The sequence below is a fragment of the Acinonyx jubatus genome, chromosome B3, assembly GCF_027475565.1.
Source record: "Acinonyx jubatus isolate Ajub_Pintada_27869175 chromosome B3, VMU_Ajub_asm_v1.0, whole genome shotgun sequence".
In the NCBI taxonomy this organism is placed as follows: Eukaryota; Metazoa; Chordata; class Mammalia; order Carnivora; family Felidae; genus Acinonyx; species Acinonyx jubatus.
In genome coordinates, this window is record NC_069386.1 from 46452501 (window position 1) to 46474158 (window position 21658).

Sequence of the window (21658 nt, forward strand, 5' to 3'; positions counted from 1 at the left end):
ACCAGCTCACCGAGAATGCTATCTGATCCATTGATGGGAGGAGTGTGTGAGGCAGCAACGTATGGCGAACTGCTGGTACTGCCACGATGGAAGCTAGACATTGGCGGGAGACTCGTGTTTATGTCCGTTGGTGAGACTGAGTGTGGAGGATAGCTCTAGAGAAAGGAGGAAAGAGACATAACCTATTAAATACACTTTCTGCACATATGGCTGGACAACTATGACAACAGGTCAAAAAGAACATTACAAGCTGGCAGCTATAAAGCGTTACTATTGTCATGTACTTTTTAAAAAGGCAGGCTAAATGCAGTAAGCCCTGAAGTATTTACATGTCACAAGTTTTGGCAGAATCAAATCTTACACTTGTAATCCAAAGAGAAACACAAGTGAGGACAAAGTGCTGCCGCACCCTAGTCATGTGTTACAGCCTACCAAGCGGTCATGTGAATGAAGGCTGCCGTAACTACTGGACTGAGACATGTGGGAAGTGGAGGTCCCCAGAATTCCACCAAAACCAGGCTGGCTCATCCCATTTGATGAACTCCAAAGGTCAGAAGAATTGTGGGTCCCATCTAAGACGAAAAGAGAAATATAAAATTTTCCTTAGCTAAAACGTTTTCTTTTATTTAGATGATGCTCTAAGAATTCCAAAGGGTACCCTCCAGATACTCGTTCCCTGCCCCTTCTGACTCAGTCTTCCATCTACTTTTCTTCCCTCCAAACTGTGTAATTACTATTTAAAAAGAAGGAATAAGGCTTTATAGTTAGAGGAGAAAAAAAACAATCCAAACTGTAGTCGGTATATTGTTATAAAAATCCTTAGAAGATCTAAATTCATATCAAGCAGGATAAAAAAAAATCTCAAATTTGGGGATAGGTTGGATTTAATTTTGGTTAAATGGCATACCCATAAATATACAAAAAAGTTCTTTATAACAAGCAATGTGCGTTATTATAAAAAATTATGAAACTGTGGAATAAATAAGTTTCTCTAACAGTAAACATAAGAAATTGATAATGACTATATTATAGACAGTCTTCAAATGAAATGTGTTAGCAATGACTTCACTCACCAGTGTAAAGTCAAGGAAGCGTTTATGTAGTGATTTATTGCTCCCATAGTATATGCTCCCCATAGTCCAAAACCACAGGAGACCAAATAAAAACGCAAGATACGAATTAAAGGAAATGCAACACTTTTTCTCTCTGAACAAGTCTTAATCTGTTCTATGATATTCACTGTATTTATATTGATCATTCTAGGGGTGACCTGAGTCTGCAATTTAAATAAGAAAGAGTTGTTAATAGCTTTCATTCACTTAAATTCTATGAGAAGGAGCAGCTCTACTCATTTTTCTCAAATGAAGTCCTTTATAAGTTCAATCAATACTAGATAGGCACTCCAAACGTTTGCTGGATATTCCGACTATATTGCAATCAGCAATAAATAACATTAGAAATTTTAATTTACTTTGGCCCCAAATGCATAGATACACCTGAATTCATACATACATTCATACATTTACACATGTGAATACCTGTGTAGGTATTCTCTTTCCTCACAGTTTTAAAATATTAGTTAATATACAATAGATAAACTGCTGTAGGATTGACAACTATCAAGCAGTACTTACCCTGCATAAAGAAAGTGCTAGCAAACATACTGGTTGGTGGCTTGGGAGATGGATAACTAGGAGATTCACGGTTGAAATCATCTGAACTTGGGGATGGTGCATATACCTTAAAATTAAATGGGAAATTTAATTAAAATGGCTATGAGTGTCATATCATTTGTGTAATATGAGTGCTACATTTCACCAAGGGCCTAAAAAGGCCTATCTAATATCTATAAAGGCCTACCAGAAATCCAAAGAAGTGGACTAAATCCACATACGTAATCTAACTTGGTTACCACCTACATATTTGGTTTTGGCTGATTACTAGAGAAAAATACTACTCCAAATAATCTTTGTGTGACACTTACACCGGTGGTTGAACAAATCGTAAATGCTGACTTTGCTTACAAAACACAAATCCAGGGGCGCCTGGGTGGCGCAGTCGGTTAAGCGTCCGACTTCAGCCAGGTCACGATCTCACGGTCCGGGAGTTCGAGCCCCACGACAGGCTCTGGGCTGATGGCTCAGAGCCTGGAGCCTGTTTCCGATTCTGTGTCTCCCTCTCTCTCTGCCCCTCCCCCGTTCATGCTCTGTCTCTCTCTGTCTCAAAAATAAATAAACGTTGAAAAAAAAATTAAAAAAAACACAAATCCATATATAGGCTCATGATTCAAAATGTTGTGGTGGAAACAGATGTCTTTTGAATATAGCATGAAATAGAATTTGGGTTCATAGAATTCATTCTTTTCACTGTTATAAGATTTATCAAAATCAAAATGAGTTTGGTTAAAAGTTACTATACTTTGTTATTATTAAAAGATATCCATGAAAGGCACAACACGGGTTTTCAGGAACTTGTTTAACTTATTAGTAAGGTTAGCAAAATTAAAACCAAATTCTGCTGAGGGGTTTTCTTTAATTTCAAGCAAACTTCTAAGTCTGGTACAGCTATAAGAAAAATCTCATTTAATTTATCAGAGCAGTATTAATTTCCTTTGGTAAACCTTTTGCTTCAGATAAGCAAAATATGAACATTTTGAATTGGCAAATGGCCAAAATTGTCATTTCTCTGCAAAACTAAATGGGCAGCCAAATATCCTTAATAATCAAAACATGATAAAACCATTCTCATGGTGATTACTAAAATCAAGAAGGAAAACAAAGAACAATTAAGGTGATGCATGCTCTGTAAAGGCAAAAGTAAACCAAGAGTCAGGAAGAATGGAAATGTGTCCTACTGAATGGTGTATGAAACGTATTTCTTTAGTTTTTGGTAAGGGTATATCCATTAACTTTTACTCCAAAATAAAAATCCTAAGTGTTCACTTAAGTGGAAGCAAGTAGCTCCCTTATTAAAATTATGGGAGCATGTATAAAAATCATACACGTATTTTTAGCATAAGCATAGAAAATTTCTGTAATTACACATAAGAAATCCAGTAGTTATACCTCTGGACATAGAGGTATCCTTCCAGAGGATGTTTACTTTATGTCCTTCTACACAGTCTGGTATTTTATGCCGAGCAAACATGTTTGTCTATGCACTAATAAAAAAGTTGACGAAGCACACACTGAGATTAAAATGGGGCCAAGATTTTATTTACATAAACCATCATTCATACTCATTTATTCTTCCTCTGAGGCATTTAATAACTGTAAAGACTTCTGACAAATCACCTAACCTTCCAAGACTCAATTTCCTCATTGGTAAGATGGTGCTAATAGTACTTGCATTAGGGGGTTGATGGAAAAATCAAATGAGATAATACATATACAATGTTTAGCACAGTAAGCTCTAAGCATTAGCTAATGGTATCTCAATCATTTTTCTATCATTCTTGTAGGAGCCATTATACTGCCAATACTGCCCTTGTTCAGTCCCTGAAGAATGTTCCTTATAGTTTTTGTCTGCACATTTCTACTTAAAAAACAATTCATCCTAAATAAAAGGTTAAAAAGTCAATTTTTACTCTTCTTGCTAGTTGTTTCAATACTAACATAGGTGTGTATTTTTAATGGACTGGCATTCAGGTTAGTTTCCTCTCACATCCCAGAGGTAAAAACATACACCTGTGGTACCTGAGAAGTTCACGACAAGACAGATTTCTAAGAACTACCTAGAAGGACCCTAGATAAAGAAATTTGGCATATAAAATGTGTTTTCTTCCCCATTATACATATTAAATACATTTTTCTAGTTTAGTGCTATTATATGAGGTAGTGTCAGAATGAAATAATTGGGTATATACAGTTGTGTTTGGAATGTATTACACAGGCTGATGGGCAGGAAAAAGTTTTCAGGAAAGGAACTTCGCAATTTTTTCTTTTAATCCAGTTTCACTACCTAAACTTAGCCACAGCTAGATGTCCCGTGTCCCCTTTATACATAGATTTTCCTAAATGAGGCTGAAACTACAAATGATGAAGAATAAAGTAAATCCATAGACACAGCAAGAAAATACAAATGAGAATAAAATTCAGAAGATAGCATTATGCCTCTTGGTACAAATGCTTATTTACTATATACACCATCTTTGATCTCAAAGTAGGAAATAGAAAATTCTCTAATTCTATCCAGGTCATAAATTGAAACATTGTGTAAGCCTCCAACTTATGAAAAACAATTTCAGTTTTGATGTGCCATCTCACACAAAAAATCTATATAATATGGCCATTTAAATGTGTATTTTATCAATTTATATTTACTTATTCTTATTCCCATTCAATTCACTGTATTCCATACATGATATACTTACACTTTAAAAAATCCTAAATGTTTGCAGTTATAAAAGCAAATAAAGGATAAATGTGACTAAACTGATTTACAAATCAAGGAGATACGCTGATCAGATAATGGTTAATGATCGTGGTCATGGAAAGCAGGAGAACCAAAAAACCCCACACAAAGCAGGAGAGACTTGCCTATTCTTATGTAAAAATTTTAAGCTGTATGGAAAAAAACAGGGCTCATTTTAGAGGTAAAGTTTTTTTTAATGTTAGTCTTTATAAACACATTTTGAAAAATACATGGACTTAGAAAAAATCGATCTTATAAATGAAAACGGTAAAAACTCTACTGTAAGTTTGTCATTTTATTTAGTAACATAAGTTCAAAGTTTTTATCACCATAAAAATGTTTTGAAAAACAAGGTTCCCTAAGAGGCCCATCTAACAGCATTTCTAACACCAGCCAAATAACTTTACTTTTGGTATCTCAACCACAGCTTGCAAAAACATAGATGCAATGTTATGAAGCAGCAGTTGTGCCAGTCTCAATTTTTCAGATCAAAGAGTTCTTGCGGCAAAGCGCAACTGATGTGGTCTCAAAGACTTTATTAACTCCAGATGTAGGGAAACAGTCCGCCAATTCCACAAAAAGAGCAAGTCTCTTTTAGTTACAATCAGTACTGGCCACAAATTAAAACCAGACTGCTTATGTCATCTGATCACCTGCACATAGATGCCAGGTTTTTTTTTCCTAGTTAATGATCTAATCATATGTTTACATCTTAAGTATGATTTTGTATCACAACAAACAATCTTAAAATTAAGAGAAAGGACTATATGTGCTTTAAGATTATTAAAATCTACTAGGAGTCAAACTGTTTTTAAGAGAAATAGAGGGGCACCTGGCTGGCTCAGTTGGTATAGAGCATCTGACTCCTGATCTCAGGGTTGTGAGTTCAAGCCCCATGAGGGGTATAGAGATTACTTTAAAAAATAAAATCTTATAAAAAGGTACTAAAGTAATTTAAGATGTTCTATTAAGTGGTAGCTATTTAGAAATTTTCTTGAGAATTCTAGCTTCTAGGGGCACCTGGGAGGCTCAGTTGGTTAAACATCCAACTTCAGCTCAGGTCATGATCTTGTGGTTCACGAGTTCGATCCCCACATCGGGCTCTGTGCTCAGAGCCTGGAGCCTGCTTTGGATTCTGTGTCTCCCTCTCTCTCTGATGCTCCCCTACACATGCTCTTTCTCTCTCTCTCAAAAATAAACATTAAAAAAAAAAAAGAAGAAGAAAAAGATAAGATAGTGATAAAAAAAAAAGAATTCTAGCTTCTATTTCAGAATGTCAGGCTCATAGGAGTGATCATGGGACCGACTGTCTTTCTTCTTTCCCAAGCACTTGTATTTTACCCTCTAGGAATGGTGATAAGAGTAATTCTGAGTGTCTGCTGAACAGACTGTAACATTTATTCCAACTCAAATGAATATAACTGAAAATCTAAGTCTGATAGAAAAGAACAAATCCACAATATGTGTTTAATGTCCTCATCCCATCCACCCAAACTGACTTTAAGAGTGACAGAGCACGTTAGGGATGAGTATTTATCAATTACTCTTTTTTTTTAAATTTTTTATGTTTTTATTTTATTTTTGAGAGAGAGACAAAGTGCCAGTGGAAGAGGGGCAGAGAGAGAGGGACACATGGAATGTGAAGCAGGCTCCAGACTCTGAGCAGTCAGCACAGAGCCTGACGTGGGGCTTGAACTCACAAACCATGAGATCATGACCTGAGCCGAAGTCAGATGCTTAACCGACAGAGCCACCCAGGCGCCCAACAATTACTCTTTACAGTGATTACACAATTATCCTTGGGATGTTTTAGCTCATACAACCAACTGGAGTCAAGTTAACAAAAACATTCCTTTTTACTTGCTTGGATGATTCAGTTTAGTCATATGGATAACTCCAAATTCAGGGCAAATCATTCTCTGTTCAGCTTTTAAAGGCTAAGCTGTGCACTGTGTTCTTCCTTTCAGTGCATCCTTCTGTGATTAATACTGGAAATATCCTTGTCAGGCAGGGGGGCATAATGATTTTCTGATAGTTATTGAGAAAAGATGCAAAGAAGGAGAAGTTTTTGTTAAAAAGATAGGTTTTTCTTGTCTTTTTTTTTTTTTCAATCTTGTCACATCCCAGTGATGAGTTAAAAGACGATGTCACTCCCCATGCCTTTAAAAATAGATCCATAGCCTGTGTGGTGGCTGATATTTTTAAATGTTCCAAATGATGAGAAGATGAGTTGGGAATTTTCTTTAGTATGTGAGAATAGCTATATATCTTAATTAAGATACCCTTCCAGAGAAAATGAGAGGAATGATTTAGATGAAATCTATCCAACAGAAGTTTCTGTGAAGATGAAAATGTTCTACATCTGTGCTACAGAATATAGTAGCCACGAGTTACATGACTATTGAACACTAGAAAGGTGAATAGTACAACTGAGGTATTGAATTTTTAATTATACTTTAATTTAAAGTCTTCTGTGACTAGTAGTTACTATATTGAACAACATAAGTTTAGATAATTTTTCCTTACCTAGTTTACAATTGCATAAATTACTGTGAAAAAAAAAATTCTTGGAGTCTCATAAGCTCCAAGGCCTATGAAAACCAAAATCAGGCTAAACTGTCAAACAATTTAGGAACACCTTCACCTGATTTGGAAAAAAGAAAGGAGAAGCTTATATCCACTTTTCTAAACGTGCTCTAAAATACAGTAATCATTATCAAGATTTTATCCTGTTTAGGCTTCTATTAGCTCAGTTGTCAAGATGATTTGAATAGCAGTTTTCTTTAAAATGCAACATGTTAAGTATCATTAAAGACTTCAATACATGCTAATATGGACCTCCAATATGTGAGAAGTTTAAAATAACAAGAGAAATCATCTTTAGCACAATCTTTATCAACTTACCAAAATAACAAAACAAAGCATTTGGCTAATTTCCTCCACGATCATAATTTCAGTTTTTTTTAAATGTTTATTTGAGAGAGAGAGAAAGAGAGAAAGAAAGAGAGAACACACACACACACACACACACACACGCACGCACGCGCGCGTGAGTGGGAGAGGGGAATAGGGAGAGGGAGAAGCAGAATCCAAAGCAGGCTCCAGGCTCCCAGCTGTCAGCACAGAGCCCAATGTAAGGCTCAAACTCACAAACTGTGAGATCATGATCTGAGCCAAAGTCTGACACTTAACCGCCTGAGCTACCTCAGCGCCCCTCAAAATAAAAATGCAATATTGTATTCAGGAACATCCACTTACCTGATTTTTACATAAATATAGTTTATTGAACAATAAAAAATTTATAAGTATATTTGAGTACCTAAAATCTGGGGGGGGGGGGGAGGGGAAAGTGTAGGTCACTGGAAAAAAAAAGAAAACCACAATCCAAGTCAAATCCTATCTTTAAGAACTGTAATTAAACCTCCAGGCCAATAATTTTTAAAATATGTCTAAGGGTCAACTTAAAAATTGAGAAAAACTAGGTAATTACTGTAAGAATTCATTCTTTAGCTATTGCTGATTAATCCAAGTCCCTCACACAGTAATACAAACAACAGTTTCTACTTCTGGATTTTGGAGGCACTATATTTTGTAAAAAGAAGCTGTTTAAAAAAGAGTAAATAAAAATTTTGCTTTAATAGTTCTACTGATTCAGATAAAAGTGCTAGATAAGTGTTAGAGGAAGTTAAAAAAATTTCCTAAAAATAATTTCCTATTGATTTTCTGATCATTTGTAGCCATTATTTTCTATGAATACTGATCTGATATATAAACTCGGGTAAAAACTATCTTTAACCAAAATGGCAAAATTTTAAAGTCTCTGAAATTTAGGTCTTCCTACCTTCCTTGTATCTTCTCTAATCTAAATTAAAACAAATATAACCCCCAAAAAAGACATTACAAATTTTAAATAAATCTACGAAACAAAAATCTAACTTAAGAATTTTCCAATATCTAAGAATACTTAAATGACATATTTGATAAATATCTCAATGCTTTTGGTATTTTACTATTACATAGAAATAGAAATGTTGCCATAAATCCCAAATCTACTACTGGGGCTTTTAGGGTAATTCTGAGCCTAAGAGGGGAAACACGTAGATAGTCCCACTACTATATACCGTAAGAACTCAAACCAAAGGCATCAAAGCAAAATGTCTGAAGTAGAAGGACTAACTTAGGGGCATACAAACAATCTCTGTCAAGGAATCTTTTTACCTAATTAGCCTACTAAAAACACAACTGGAATTTCTATAAAATGAATAAAAATACATGTTTTTATTTTCAACAGTTTCATAAATAAAAGGATCAATGTCATTGCCCAAGAATTTATAGGGACATAGTTAGGGGTGGAATGAAGTAAAATTTACTAACAACAATTAAGAAAACAAAATTCCAGCTTTCAGTACAAAGCAGCTTAAAATCAGTTACTAGTTCTGCTAACAAGAATAGTTGGTATTACTGGTTTTCAATTGTGAGAAAAATGTCTTAGGAAGTCAAGCACATTTTTATTAATCTGAAATTAACATCACTGGGCACATTTCACCAGCTTGTTACTGGAACTGCTATCATTGTTGTAATAACCACAGTTTTTTCTGAAGGATAAACTATGTAATTTTAAGGGACTGGGTTTGAAACCTGTATCCTAGGATAATATACTGAATAAAAGCAATGAATGTCACTTCTTAGCTCTCTACATTTTAAAGAAATTTATATCCAACAATTCAGCACCTGATCTCTTCCTCCAATACACTCATCAATTAGTGGAAAGGGATAGAAATTTCTTTCTAAAACATTAACAAAGCTGATCAGTGACGACATACTCTCCTGGCAATGGCTGTAGTTTTGACTGACTGGTATTTGTGCCCACAAATTAAGGAAACAAAAAAACCCCAAATCCTTGGAATCATATCTGGAATATAGTTTCAGATAGTTTTGGTAGAGAGGGGAAAAATCAAAGAAGATTTAAGTGAAAGTCCTTGTCATTCTATGTCTTTAGCACTGTATCTTCAGAGAATTCTTAAATTACTTCATATTTTCCTTATCATACAAATATCAGACTTTACTCTACAGGGCCCACAGATAGGCTGGAAATTTGAATTAATTCAATTGTACTTTGCTCTCTCATGTTAATTAGCAATAAATCCCCAATGGAAACAAAATGTAGCTCTATATACGATCATGCTGGTTTCTAAGCTTTTATTAACTGAAAATGTTTATTTGAAAAATAAGGCTTAGAAGTATTTACAATACAATTTTATCTACTTGCTACTCTAATTCTTATGAAAATACAAATTACGTGGGCAGGCGGGTGCCAAAACCATGGCTAAACCAATTTTTACTACTGTGTGTTCTATTAGAAGAGGAGACTATGCTAGTCTGATTTCCTGAGTTTTTAAACATACCTAATTTAAAGCTCTTAATCTTAAAAAGAAACTAGTAAAAATCTGCTTGACTGACCACATGAATTTACATTCATAAAACTGTTAGTCTCATCATATATACAAAATATATGTATTTGTAAGAATGGCCTAGTGTTTTCCTCAGTTACATCTTCTTTCCAGTGCAGTATATTTTCATACACATAAATTACAGTAAGGATTAAAGAAGTCTGGCCCTTTGCTATGGAGACTAGTTAACTTGCCCTTGGGAAAATCTGCTCTTGAGAGACAGAGCTGGGTTCAAGTCTGAACTCAGCACTTACTAACTGGGTGGTGCTTGAGCAAGTTACTTAACTTCCCTGAACCTCTTTTTCCTTATTTATAAAAGGAGAGTAGTAATAACTAAATGACAGAGTGTTTGTGAGGATTAAATGAGGTAAACATAAAGCTCTCAGCATAGTTCTTGACACAGACTAGTCCTTCTAATCATGTTAGTTCCTGTCTCTTCTTTCCCAGATTCCACTGAAAGAAACTCAATATTAAAAATGTGCTTCTAAGCTTGAGTTTCAAAACTTGGATTTCTGTGTTGTCTCTAATAAGATTAAAATAATCCCCTGATACAATTAAAAGAGCATCATGTCTGTACTTGCTGCAATTTTTATACCTGGAACACTCTGTAGCATCTTCAGTTCAAGGCCTAGAAAATGGAGGCTGATCAGATCAGAGGAAGGCCGAAACTCCAGAATCCTCAAGGTGAAGAAAACAGGAATCCTCTCCTCCCAAAACTTTACTTCCTTTACCTCTAAGACTTTCTACCTTTCTGCACAAAGGACACGATTTAGTCATATCAATGAGAAAACTGAATGCAGGCCAAGTTCTTTATATATTAAAGGATGCTCAGAAACCTATTATTCCTTGCTATTTTTTAAATCTCAAAAAATCGATAATATTCAAAATGTTTTTCAGTTTCCTATTTATAATAAACACATTAATATTTTACAGTATGGTACAGAATACAACTACACAAAAGCTACAGATGATACAGATCATTAACCCCTTCTCTTTTCAAATAGTGGGGAAAATAGGGTTAACATCTTGGCTTTTCTTTACTGAATAGAGATGCCCACGCCTGTTATATTTCCAACAATACAATGAAACCACAAAATCTTAGATAATATGGAAAGCCTCTTCTCTCCTTAATTTTTTTTTTGCTAGAGATTATTCAGTCTTACTATTAAAATACCTCAAACATCCTTAAATATATGAAACCAACTTGAAAATTTAAAAATAAAATATGGAAAAAAAGAGAAAGCATTTTAGACCAATACCACTTAGGATTTCTTGCTGCCTAATACCCATAATGGGATCTTAAAAATGAAATCAATGTGAACCTATTAGCATTTTAAACTATTAATCTGCCCTATCATCTAAAATAAACTGTAAGGTGGGATTAAAGAGTGAGCTTAAATTTAACCTGTTCACTATGAGAATTATATAAAAATTCCATAACTTAAGTAAGGAAGTATATTTCACTAAAGTCTGGAAATACTAAGTTAAAGTGCCAGTTTCTACCATAATGCATTTATGGGTAGACAATCCGCAATATATACTAAAATGAGGCATTTACATAGTTTTTGGATAATATAATTACATACTATATGGTTTTCTTATTGAAGAGTTAGAAGAGAATAAAAAACTAGAGGGTAAAAATAAAATAGATATAAGAAAATACATTAAGAGTAGGACCTTAACCTACAGAGAACTAAGCAATATATCATCTCTTTATGCATTTTTCAAGAACATAAAAGTCACCTTTGACCTATATCAGGCACAGGCTATCAATTTTCAGGCTACACTTCTCTATCATACCAGCTATGTCATCTACCGTAAGTCTGGAAATACTTAATACCATCAAAGATGTTCCCTGCCCCCAGCCCAATGTAGAACAAAGAGAAATGTTGTAATAGAGTGATCTGTGCTCTCAAAAGAATGAAGTCTAAACTCAATTTGAGTTACAGTCTCTCTGCTTCAGAGGTCCTATATAATTAATTTTACTGAACTCACAGACACACACACACACACACACACACACACACACACACACACTCTTAGAAAAGACTATTTTACTTAGAATTAGACATAAAAGAAAAGTATTTTCACATTTTAATGACAATTGGTAAAGACGCTATAGAATAGAAATCAAGTAATTTCACTTTTATTACTCATCTAAATCTATCTCTCACATTCTCCAAAGCTATGCTTTTATGGGTAGCGTGAAGATACACTTCTTGATCAGTTTAGGATATTTTGGCTTGATTATCATTTTTTAAGAAAGCTTACCCAAACGTTAACAACCAAATGCTAACAGAGTCTAAGGAGGCCTTCTCAAAGCAGTCAAAGAATGAAAAAGTGCTTTCATTAGTTCTCATGTACCCTGGTTAGAACCATATGTTACTTTAAAATATTTTCAAGCAGTAAAAAGGGAGGGAACAAACATATCTGATTTTATACCTATTTTAGGAAAATGTGATTAAATTTTCTTTATAACTTCAAACATTAATATTAAAAATACCTCCACCCCCAACCATTAAAAAAACAACAACAACACTAAAATCATGTATGTATTTAATAAGACACCTGAGGGGGGAATTTCTTTTTTGGAAAGACTGAAGAGGAAAATACTGAATTTCTGACATGAACCCAAGATTGTTATTCACCAGTATGACATTTCTATAATGTTTATCAATTATCTTACAAGGATAACTCCTATCGAATCTTCCAGAGAAGTTCACTTTCTTTTTAAAATATACAAAATCTTCTGACTTAAAGATACTTTTGTAGAAACCTACTAAAAAATACTAAGTAATTAAAGAATAGGAAAGTCTTGCTTAGCAACACAGAAAAGTATTATTTTAAAACATCTAACCATGTGCTATAAATTGACCAGAAATACATTCTTTGGAAAATGTTTAAATGCATTCTTTGAAAAATAGTGATTTATTTTATGAATCTGTACAGGGTCAAAATTCTAGTTTGATTGGAAACAGATGGTATCCCAGTAAAGTCGGGCTCTGGACCTGAAACTCCAAACAGGAAATACGGTCCTCACTAGCTGACTGCTTCCCTAATCATTCCCAGAGCTTCATACTTGTTATTTTTATGAATATCCAAGATGACTTTCATCTTTCCCTTCTATCTACAAAGCATCAAACACTCCTCTCTCTCTGTGAGTGCGTGTGTATGTATTTTATATATAGACTAGATGTTTACAATATAAGAAAACATTGAAACAAATGTACTTTTGAGCTGATTGCTAGTAAAGACATCAGGCATTAAAAATAATAACTCACAAATTCAAGTTTATTTTCTATCCTATTTAAAAAATAAAAGCGAACAACTACTGAGTAATAGTATCAAAGGCAACTTTACTGACACTACTTACAAAGAAATACATAGTTTAAATATATTGCAGAAAATGAGAGAACTCACAGGTTTTAGTAAAAAGCAATTAATCTACACTGCTTTCCATTAAACAACCCAGTTAGAAGCTACGTGAACAAAGAAAAAGACTTACCGTTTTCCCATTGTAGTAATACATCAAAGAATTGCTGCCCATTCCAGGGACAGGGTAAGCACAATACATGTTGATTTTGAAAATGCTAGTTTGCAGCTAATGCACACAGCTTCTCTCCAAGACATACATCCACACAGCCAAACAGAGTTAAGTCTTCAGCACTATGCATCCACACATGGATCTACTCAAAAGGAACTTATGCAAAATAGGACTGAACCAACTCACAGAGCACAGAGGGAGGGTTTATGCTGTAATAACCTCTTTCAATTTCTGTCAAGACCTTGCATTGGTGGAGGATACCAATAAGACAAAGTTTGGGGTATTAAAAAAATACAAGTCACTTACAAATGCTAAATAATGAAAATAGATACTGTTCCTGGAGATAAATATTCCAGTAAATTGTTAATTTTGTCATCTCTCTCTCAAAGAAAGGCAAATTGACATCTGTTAATCTGTTTTTAGTTTTAATTAAATTAGACTACAGGTGGCAGGGAAACCTAGCTTGCTACATCTCTAGCAACATTACCATCTGGCCTGCTCCAAAGTTGCTTCCAACTTTGATAAACACATGATCAAGCTATCAGGAATTGGAAACACTGAATCATGTCTAATAAGAAGGATCTAGACGGTTAAGCCTTGTACAAAATCACTTCCTGGAGAAAGCAGACCCATCATGTAAGTACCTCTGAACTAACTAGAAAAAACCATGATTTTTTTTTAAGTTATAAAAATCATACTGAAAAAAGTTTTGAAAGGAGCACATTTCATGAAAAAGTTCAGTATAAAAGCTTAAAAAATATCTTGAAAATAAATGTTTGTTAAAGCAGACATATTTAATAAAGATTTTCAGTTATAAATCTCCTTAAATTCCTCATTCACAACACCAATTAAGAAGTTTATAATGGACTGCACTCTTCCAGAACATCTAATATGTAAAAGCAATTCAGTAAATAGAAAAAACACAAAGTTTTGTTTTTCCTTATATAAAAGTATGAGAGGCTGGTGTGTATAACACACAAGATAGGCACTATAGCTGATAAACAAAAAAGGCTTCTTGGAAGTCTTTCCTCCAAGTTCATTATTGTTCTTAAAGAATAGCTTATATATTCATATTTTTATGTTAATACTCAAATTTCTCAAAAAGAAAAAATAAACAGTATGGGAATAAAAGTCCCTTATAAGGACTTAAACAATTCACTGTACTTATAAGTCAAAAGGTTTTAGACACTGCTTGCAAATACATGTTTCTCCCACAAATTATTTTGTTATTTAAAAAATTTTCAATTTGCCTTTTGGATTTGTCTGGATTCTAACCCGGAAAAACAGAAGAGAAACATTTCTTTTCTTCCCATCAAAACCTCTTTGTAATACTGTCTCTTTTCTCTGTGCCTTGTAGGTTCTAACAAAACTGCTAATCAAAGGAGAGCAAACAAGGAGTACATCACCTTTTTTAAAGGCACCTTTCATGAAGCAAAGCTCTTCTAAAAAATATTCCAGAAATATTCAATCAGACAGTAAAAAAATCTGAAAACAAACAAAATCTATTCTTATGAAACATATTGATCAAATTATAGTAATAAAACCAAATCAGACAATAAGGCCAGCTAACTTCACAATGTTTAAAAGCTGATGGTATCGGAATAACAATAAAACCTCCCCACATTCTCCAGATACGGAAAAGGCTAAGCAGCAGCTGCAAAAGAACATCACTGTACAGCAGACTATTAAAATGCCAGTCTGCAGAGTGGTTTGTAACTTCCTCCCTCCTGAGAGGCCACAAAGACTTCATTTCAATCCTTAGAGAACTGTGTAAAAAGCTTTGATTTACAATTAACAATGCCACGTCTTAAAACCATTCAAGTAAATTTTACTCTTTCATAGATACAGTCATTCCCTAACAGAACAGCTACTCTTAAAAAAAAAAAAAGGAAAATCAATTATCTAAAATAAAACTTTCTTTCTCTTAATGATTAAAATTTAAAAACAAATTTTGAATAGAAATTGAGGAGGAATGGGGCAAAGAGGGAAGCCACAAAACACTGATAATACCTGAACATTTTCTTCCTATAATCATTGCTCCAACCTGAGACAACTTCTGTATGTTGGTAACAACAACAACAACAACAACAACAACAACAACAACAAAATCCACTTATAGTAGTTAGGCTCATTTCTCTGGAATTTGCCAGTAAAGAGTACTATTTTGTCTGATAAAAACAAACAGTATCATGTGAACCCAACCATGCAATCTTAGCTATTAAAACACAATGAAAATTTTAGTATTTCATTAACAGTTCTTTATTTTAGATACAACTATATGATACTGTGAAAAGAATAAACAAATATTCAGGTAAAAGAAAACTGAGAGTAAAGCCAGACAGTATAATCTTTTACTCTTCTAAAGTAGTTTATTAAGCAATTGGAGAAGTTTGCTACTAAAGCTGAAACCTGAATGTGAAATGTAATAGTTTCTAAAGAGAGTTGAGTAATTAAAAGCTTTTGCTTCTCTTTTTCATTCCTGCTTTCAAAAACACAGATACAAAATCCATACAGGTGCATTTAAAACAGCTCCCTCTTCCCCAATATACAACATATTCACTTGGTATATGCTACTGCCTAAATTCAAAAGCAGAATTTAGGAAGCAGAAACTTAGAAAGAGAGATCTACATACATACGACATTAAATGATTTTTTTTGAACACAGTAAATCATCATGAAAACGGTGGTAATCTAAATAAAGTGTTCCCATATTCTACTTCTATGCTATAGCAAGGTCTTCCGTTACTCCCAAATATCATTTTTTTTTAAGCTGGCTTTACCCCAAAGAAACTAAAACTGGTTGATGTAGACAATCATTTTCTTTATCACAATTACAAATGATCTTTTAGAAGTGTTTTTTCTCTTCCCCAAAAATATTTTGGGAAAAAAATTCTAATTTAATCTATGTAACAGCTGCAGCACATTTTTTTTCCTTAAGAAGAATCATATTACAGGAAAAAAAGGCATATAGATGGATCAAGTACTGCTCTGGTGAATGCAGTTGTTTAATCTTTGCCTTTTTTTTTTTTTAAAGGAACATGTCAAGGGTTAATCCTGTGACTCAGTCTGACAAAACGAGTCAGCTGGAGACAGGGCCACTTTTTAAATGTGATTGCAGACAGACGTGCAGTCTGCACAGGAGCTCTGAACTGTCATGTACTTTTTATCCTGAATTGTTTCCACCCACAATTCTACGTAATCACTTATATGTTATTCTAAGAGTATGTGATCTGACTTAATATTCATGCTACCTCGTCTAATAATCTAAACAATCACCAAGTTTTATAACAAAATGGGCATTCCCGTAAACACTGGCAACATGATTAATGAAAATGTCACAGAACCTTGGAAAAAATATGACTTGGAGCCATACATCTTTTATTAGCAAACTGATGATTCCTGGTTTGAGGATTATTGCATTTCACTGAATTTCATGTATGGTTCCCCTTCCTTCAATAGTTCAGGATGTAATGTTTATTGCCTTCCCAACGGCCATCAAGCACAGACCTAAACCAGATAAGAAAAAGCTATAATGTATTTTGCCTAAGTGATTTTACTTCTTTACTGAAGATTTAGATTTAGGAAATGATGTTTTCAAAAAGTCTACTAGGTAGGGACTATCTGGCAACTTCTGTTTAAATCCCAATCCCACATGCAAAAATTTCCTTTTTCCTTCTTATTTTTCTATTGGTTCAGAAACAGACAACTTTTCCTTGGAGAGCTATGCAAAATTTCATGGAATTACCTATACAGTATTATATTTTAATCTATTTTGTTAGCTCTTCTTATCCCTATTTGGATCACTATAGCTCTCTTCCCCGTTTTTTAAACTATTCTTAAGAATGTTTCAAGAATGATCTAAAATTCTAAAAAGTTTTCAAAAGAAAATTCTGAATTACACATCTTGAATTAATTAGTAATAAAGGTCAGTTAATGGTTTATCTTATTGTACATTTTTCTACAACAAGGAGGCAACATTCTGGTGTCCCAAAAGGCTAGAGTATCTAACTGCCTAGAAAAGTAAATCTAAACCCCGTTCAGAAGATTCCTCTTGAAAAGTTTCAACATTATTTCTAAGTGAATCAATTCCTGGAAAATAAGACTTTCAGAGTGATAAATGGAGCCAAACAAAGTTTACATGTGAATAATTCCACAAATGAACTCTGTATTTTCCTAAGCATGAAACTCAGTAAATAGCTAATAAATTATGCAAGGGAAGTGGGAGTGAGGATAGGTTTAAGAGGGAAAATAAGTGAGGGAATCTACAAGTGGGCAGATTCAGAGCAAAAGACCCTTCCCCAATGCCTCCTCTTCCTTATTTAGCTTGTAGACAGATGACCTGTGAATGAATGTGGTCTCCTACTAAATATACAGTATTTCAGTTAGCCTGGCTAACTAAATCAGACACAAAAATTCCAGGTTTTATTTCTGAATATTATATTGTAGATTTTTCTAGTACGTGCTGCTTTGTTACTAAAAAACCACTCCTAAGTGTTCAGGAAGTTGCTTCTGGTCTTTTTCTAAAACCCTCACAAATTACAAAATTTACTTTTGCAAAAGAGAAAGCAAGAATATAAAACTCTAGCAAAATAATGCATCTCTCTTAAACCAATCCATTAACATTCAATGCATATTATTTAAAGATAATAATGCTATTAATCTGAAATCATATAATGCATCTTCTAATTCAACAATGTCACTCTAATTTTGTTGATTCCTATCACTCAGTAAAGAGGCTTCCAAATACTGTCTTTCCACTATATAAAAATCTTAAAAATCAATGACTTTATTTTGTGATTTTTATATTTCAGGTGATACTCTGAAAAAATCGTTTCAATTATGCCTTAATTTTGAGTACCTAAATCTCAGCCAAATCAAATAATAATCAGACTTATAATGGATGGTATTATAGATTGGTCCGAGCACTGGTACACAGTTTATTTGGATATTGGTAGGATATTAGGAGCATCAACATACATATAAACATATACTTCTCAGAGCAGAGTAAAAACAATGCTGGAGTTCACAAATCATGTCTGTCTCATTACCTGTCTCAGAGAACATCAGATTTCTTATTACAAAAATCTCAAATCTAACTTGAGTTTTACAAATGCTTAATGATTAACAAAATAGAAAACATCTATCTCTATAGCCATGGCAAATCAGCTATATAAACTGTATATACAGGGAACAAAGAAAACTGTTTAGTTCCCCCTCTGACAACCATTTGAGTATAATGAGGATGTGTAAAAACAACTATAACTTCTGTAGGAGAATGCAAATAAATCTCTTTTGGGGGTAAATAAATAGTATCCTCCTGATAGCAATATGAACAGATCATACAAAGCCTCTAAAAGACTATCATTAGACACCCCTTCAAATGAGATAGAACTATAATTACTGAGAATCCGTAAAACCTGAAGCAAATTGCATGTTTCTTTTCATCACAAACTCACTATGACAAAGCAGTTTTCTTTGAAAAATTAAAGGAAGGGGTCCGCTCTCCCAAGTAATTCCTACATCTCTTGGCTGTCCATTTCTTTCTCCATATGAATTGCAGTTTGTCACTTCTCATCTGCCACTTGAAATAACATGGTAAAAGAATCATTAACTATGTTGCAACTTGATAATTTTCCTGCAGATGGCTCTGTAATCACAGGACTGCCTAATGGTGTGTGTGCATGTAAAGAAATGATGAGGAGGATACCCAAGTTTTTAGATCCCTCAATAAACCAGCACTCCTAAAGAGCTTTCAAGACAAAGCTTTGCACTATTGACAACCCAACAACAAAACAAAATGGTAAGCAAACAAAGCTATTATTTAAAATCATCTATAGAAGGTGAACAATTTGGTCTTGGGTTAAATTAGTTTAGGAAAAGTGCTGCCTGATTTTTTTGTTTCTTTTTCTGCAGTTTTTTTCTTCTAAGCTGGAAAGCAGTAGATCCTTTCCATGGAAGAAATAGAATAACAACAGATATAATATTCTTATTTTTTTTTAAAGAGACCAAAAATAACATCTGCATTTTAGCCTAGAGCCATTTAAAGAATCTGCAATCTAAAGCTCTAAGTAACTTATACATTAGGCTATTTTTGGCCCCAATCTATGTTTTGTGCTTGAGTAAAAATTCTTGTTCATGGTAGTAATTTTTAAATACTTCATATCTATAATTAATTAAATAGTTAGAGTCTACCAAATCATCTTCCTCATATTTTGTAAGCAAGTAAAAAAATAAAGTTAATTTTAGCTTTAATCACTGGAAGAAGCCATGCAGATCCTAAATTTACAGAAAAACCTTCTCAAAAAGAATGGTTTCTTACTATTAAATTATGGGGACCACTCTCAACAAAAGCCAAATAATACTTCATTAAAAAAATTTTTTTTTCAATATTTATTTATTTTTGGGACAGAGAGAGACAGAGCATGAACGGGGGAGGGGCAGAGAGAGAGGGAGACACAGAATCAGAAACAGGCTCCAGGCTCTGAGCCATCAGCCCAGAGCCCGACGCGGGGCTCGAACTCCCGGACTGCGAGATTGTGACCTGGCTGAAGTCGGACGCTTAACCGACTGCGCCACCCAGGCGCCCCAATACTTCATTTTAAAAACACATCTGAGGAGGGTATAATAAATGAGGGAGGAAATGAGAGATGTGTCAGTTCAACATAGGACAAAGCAAAACAAAAGTTGGACTAATGTTTAGTATGTTTCACTGGTCAAGGCAAGAATTGACACCCCAACAGAAAATAGCCATAAAACTCTGAAAGATGAAATCTGTTAACTTACTTGTTCTATGTACTGTGAAAATTAATAAAAGGAAACCTCACTAAAGTGGACTGAGGATGCTAGAAGGGGTGGCTGGAAGGGGAGTCATACTAGTCAAAGTTAATTACAGGAAACTTTATAAATTATGGTCTAAGTTCCATTGCTGCAAAACACAGGATTTTAAATTAGGCCAAAGATTTCCTAGCCATTTCACCATCAATAAAACCTTTTATTATTTACTCTGCCCCAAAACACTGAATTCCTATTTTGAAAGATTTTTGTTTCTTAAACTCTTTTTTTTATTAAATTATAATGAATATTTTTCCCTGTTAAAAAAGGAACAAAGCCATATGAATTTCATTCAGAAATTTTCTTTTTTTAGATTTTTAAAAAATCTTTAAGATTTTATTTTTTAATCTTTCTTATTTTTTAAATCTTTTTTAAGATTTTATTTTAAAATAATCTCTATACCCAGAGTGGGGCTTGAACTTACAACCCCAAGATCAAGAGTCACGTGCTCTACTAAATGAGCCAGCTGGGTGCCCCTCATTCAGAATTTCTGATTAAAAGGGAAATGAAGCATTGCCATGCTGAGCTGAAATAATTCTAGTAAAAAAAAACAAAAAACCCTGATGTTTCAGAGACCACGGATAATTTTACCTAATTTGTTAGATTTTTTGAAATATTTTACATCTTCTTATAGTACTATTTTTGAAGACCCAGAGCTGTGACTCACTGGTGGAGATGAGACCCACTGTCCATACCAATCTTAAACTGTATTTTTGTCATTGTATCTGTAAGTGGCATAATTAAAAGCTTAAAAGCCTCACATAAAATGAAAGGTTAATCCAAAAGGAAATCCAAAAACATAATTACAACTTCTCAGTTCCAAGCAGAGCCTGAATGCTTTATATTCTAATAACATTTATGTTAGCAAATGGAACATCTTTATGAGGGGTTAGTTATATATTTCTATTACCTAGTAATATTTTCATTTAAAACATTCTTTTAAAAAACTATGTAGTGTCTAGAACAAAATGGTAAAAATAAATAAATAAATAAATAAATAAATAAATAAATAAAAAGATAGATGGGTTGACATCTTACCAATAGGTGACAACTCTTACCTAACTTTGTCATTGTTCAATTGGCTCAATAACAATTTTGACTTCTCAGTAAAGTAAAATTTGATCTACAGGCCAGACATTTTATATTTAATATAGCATCATCTGGAAAGTAAAAGATTTTTGGCCATATCCTTCAAACAAACATGTAAGCCTCTAGAGAGATGGCTTTGTTATAATTTTAGCAAGCAACAGAAAGTTAAGGAGTCAGTGGGGAGCCCATCATAATTAAGTAGGCTGTGGCTCCTGCACTATTCTGCAATAAAGAATTTTGGGCCTGTGATGTGCTTTTTTGTGCCTTTTGGCTGGAGAATTTGTATATCAATAAAAGATTGTTATGTGGATTATAAACAAAGGTGGCTGTA

At 33.8% G+C, this 21658-nt stretch overlaps 1 protein-coding gene across 12 annotated transcripts in view; it reads right to left on the reverse strand.

Moving 5' to 3' along the window:
- The window catches only part of TCF12 (transcription factor 12), a 376180-nt gene that overhangs the window by 47776 nt on the left and 306746 nt on the right, over positions 1-21658 (reverse strand). For 9 of the 12 annotated variants that reach the window (XM_027067340.2, XM_027067339.2, XM_027067337.2 and 6 more), the window contains 3 exons: positions 1635-1740; positions 433-572; positions 11-155 (listed from right to left, as the gene is read on the reverse strand). In XM_027067340.2, the coding sequence (XP_026923141.1) occupies positions 11-155; positions 433-572; positions 1635-1740 (391 nt within the window). Of the gene's footprint in view, positions 1-10; positions 156-432; positions 573-1634; positions 1741-13368; positions 19757-21658 lie in introns of those variants that run through there. The other 3 variants (XM_027067347.2, XM_027067343.2, XM_027067345.2) reach the window with 2 other exon arrangements.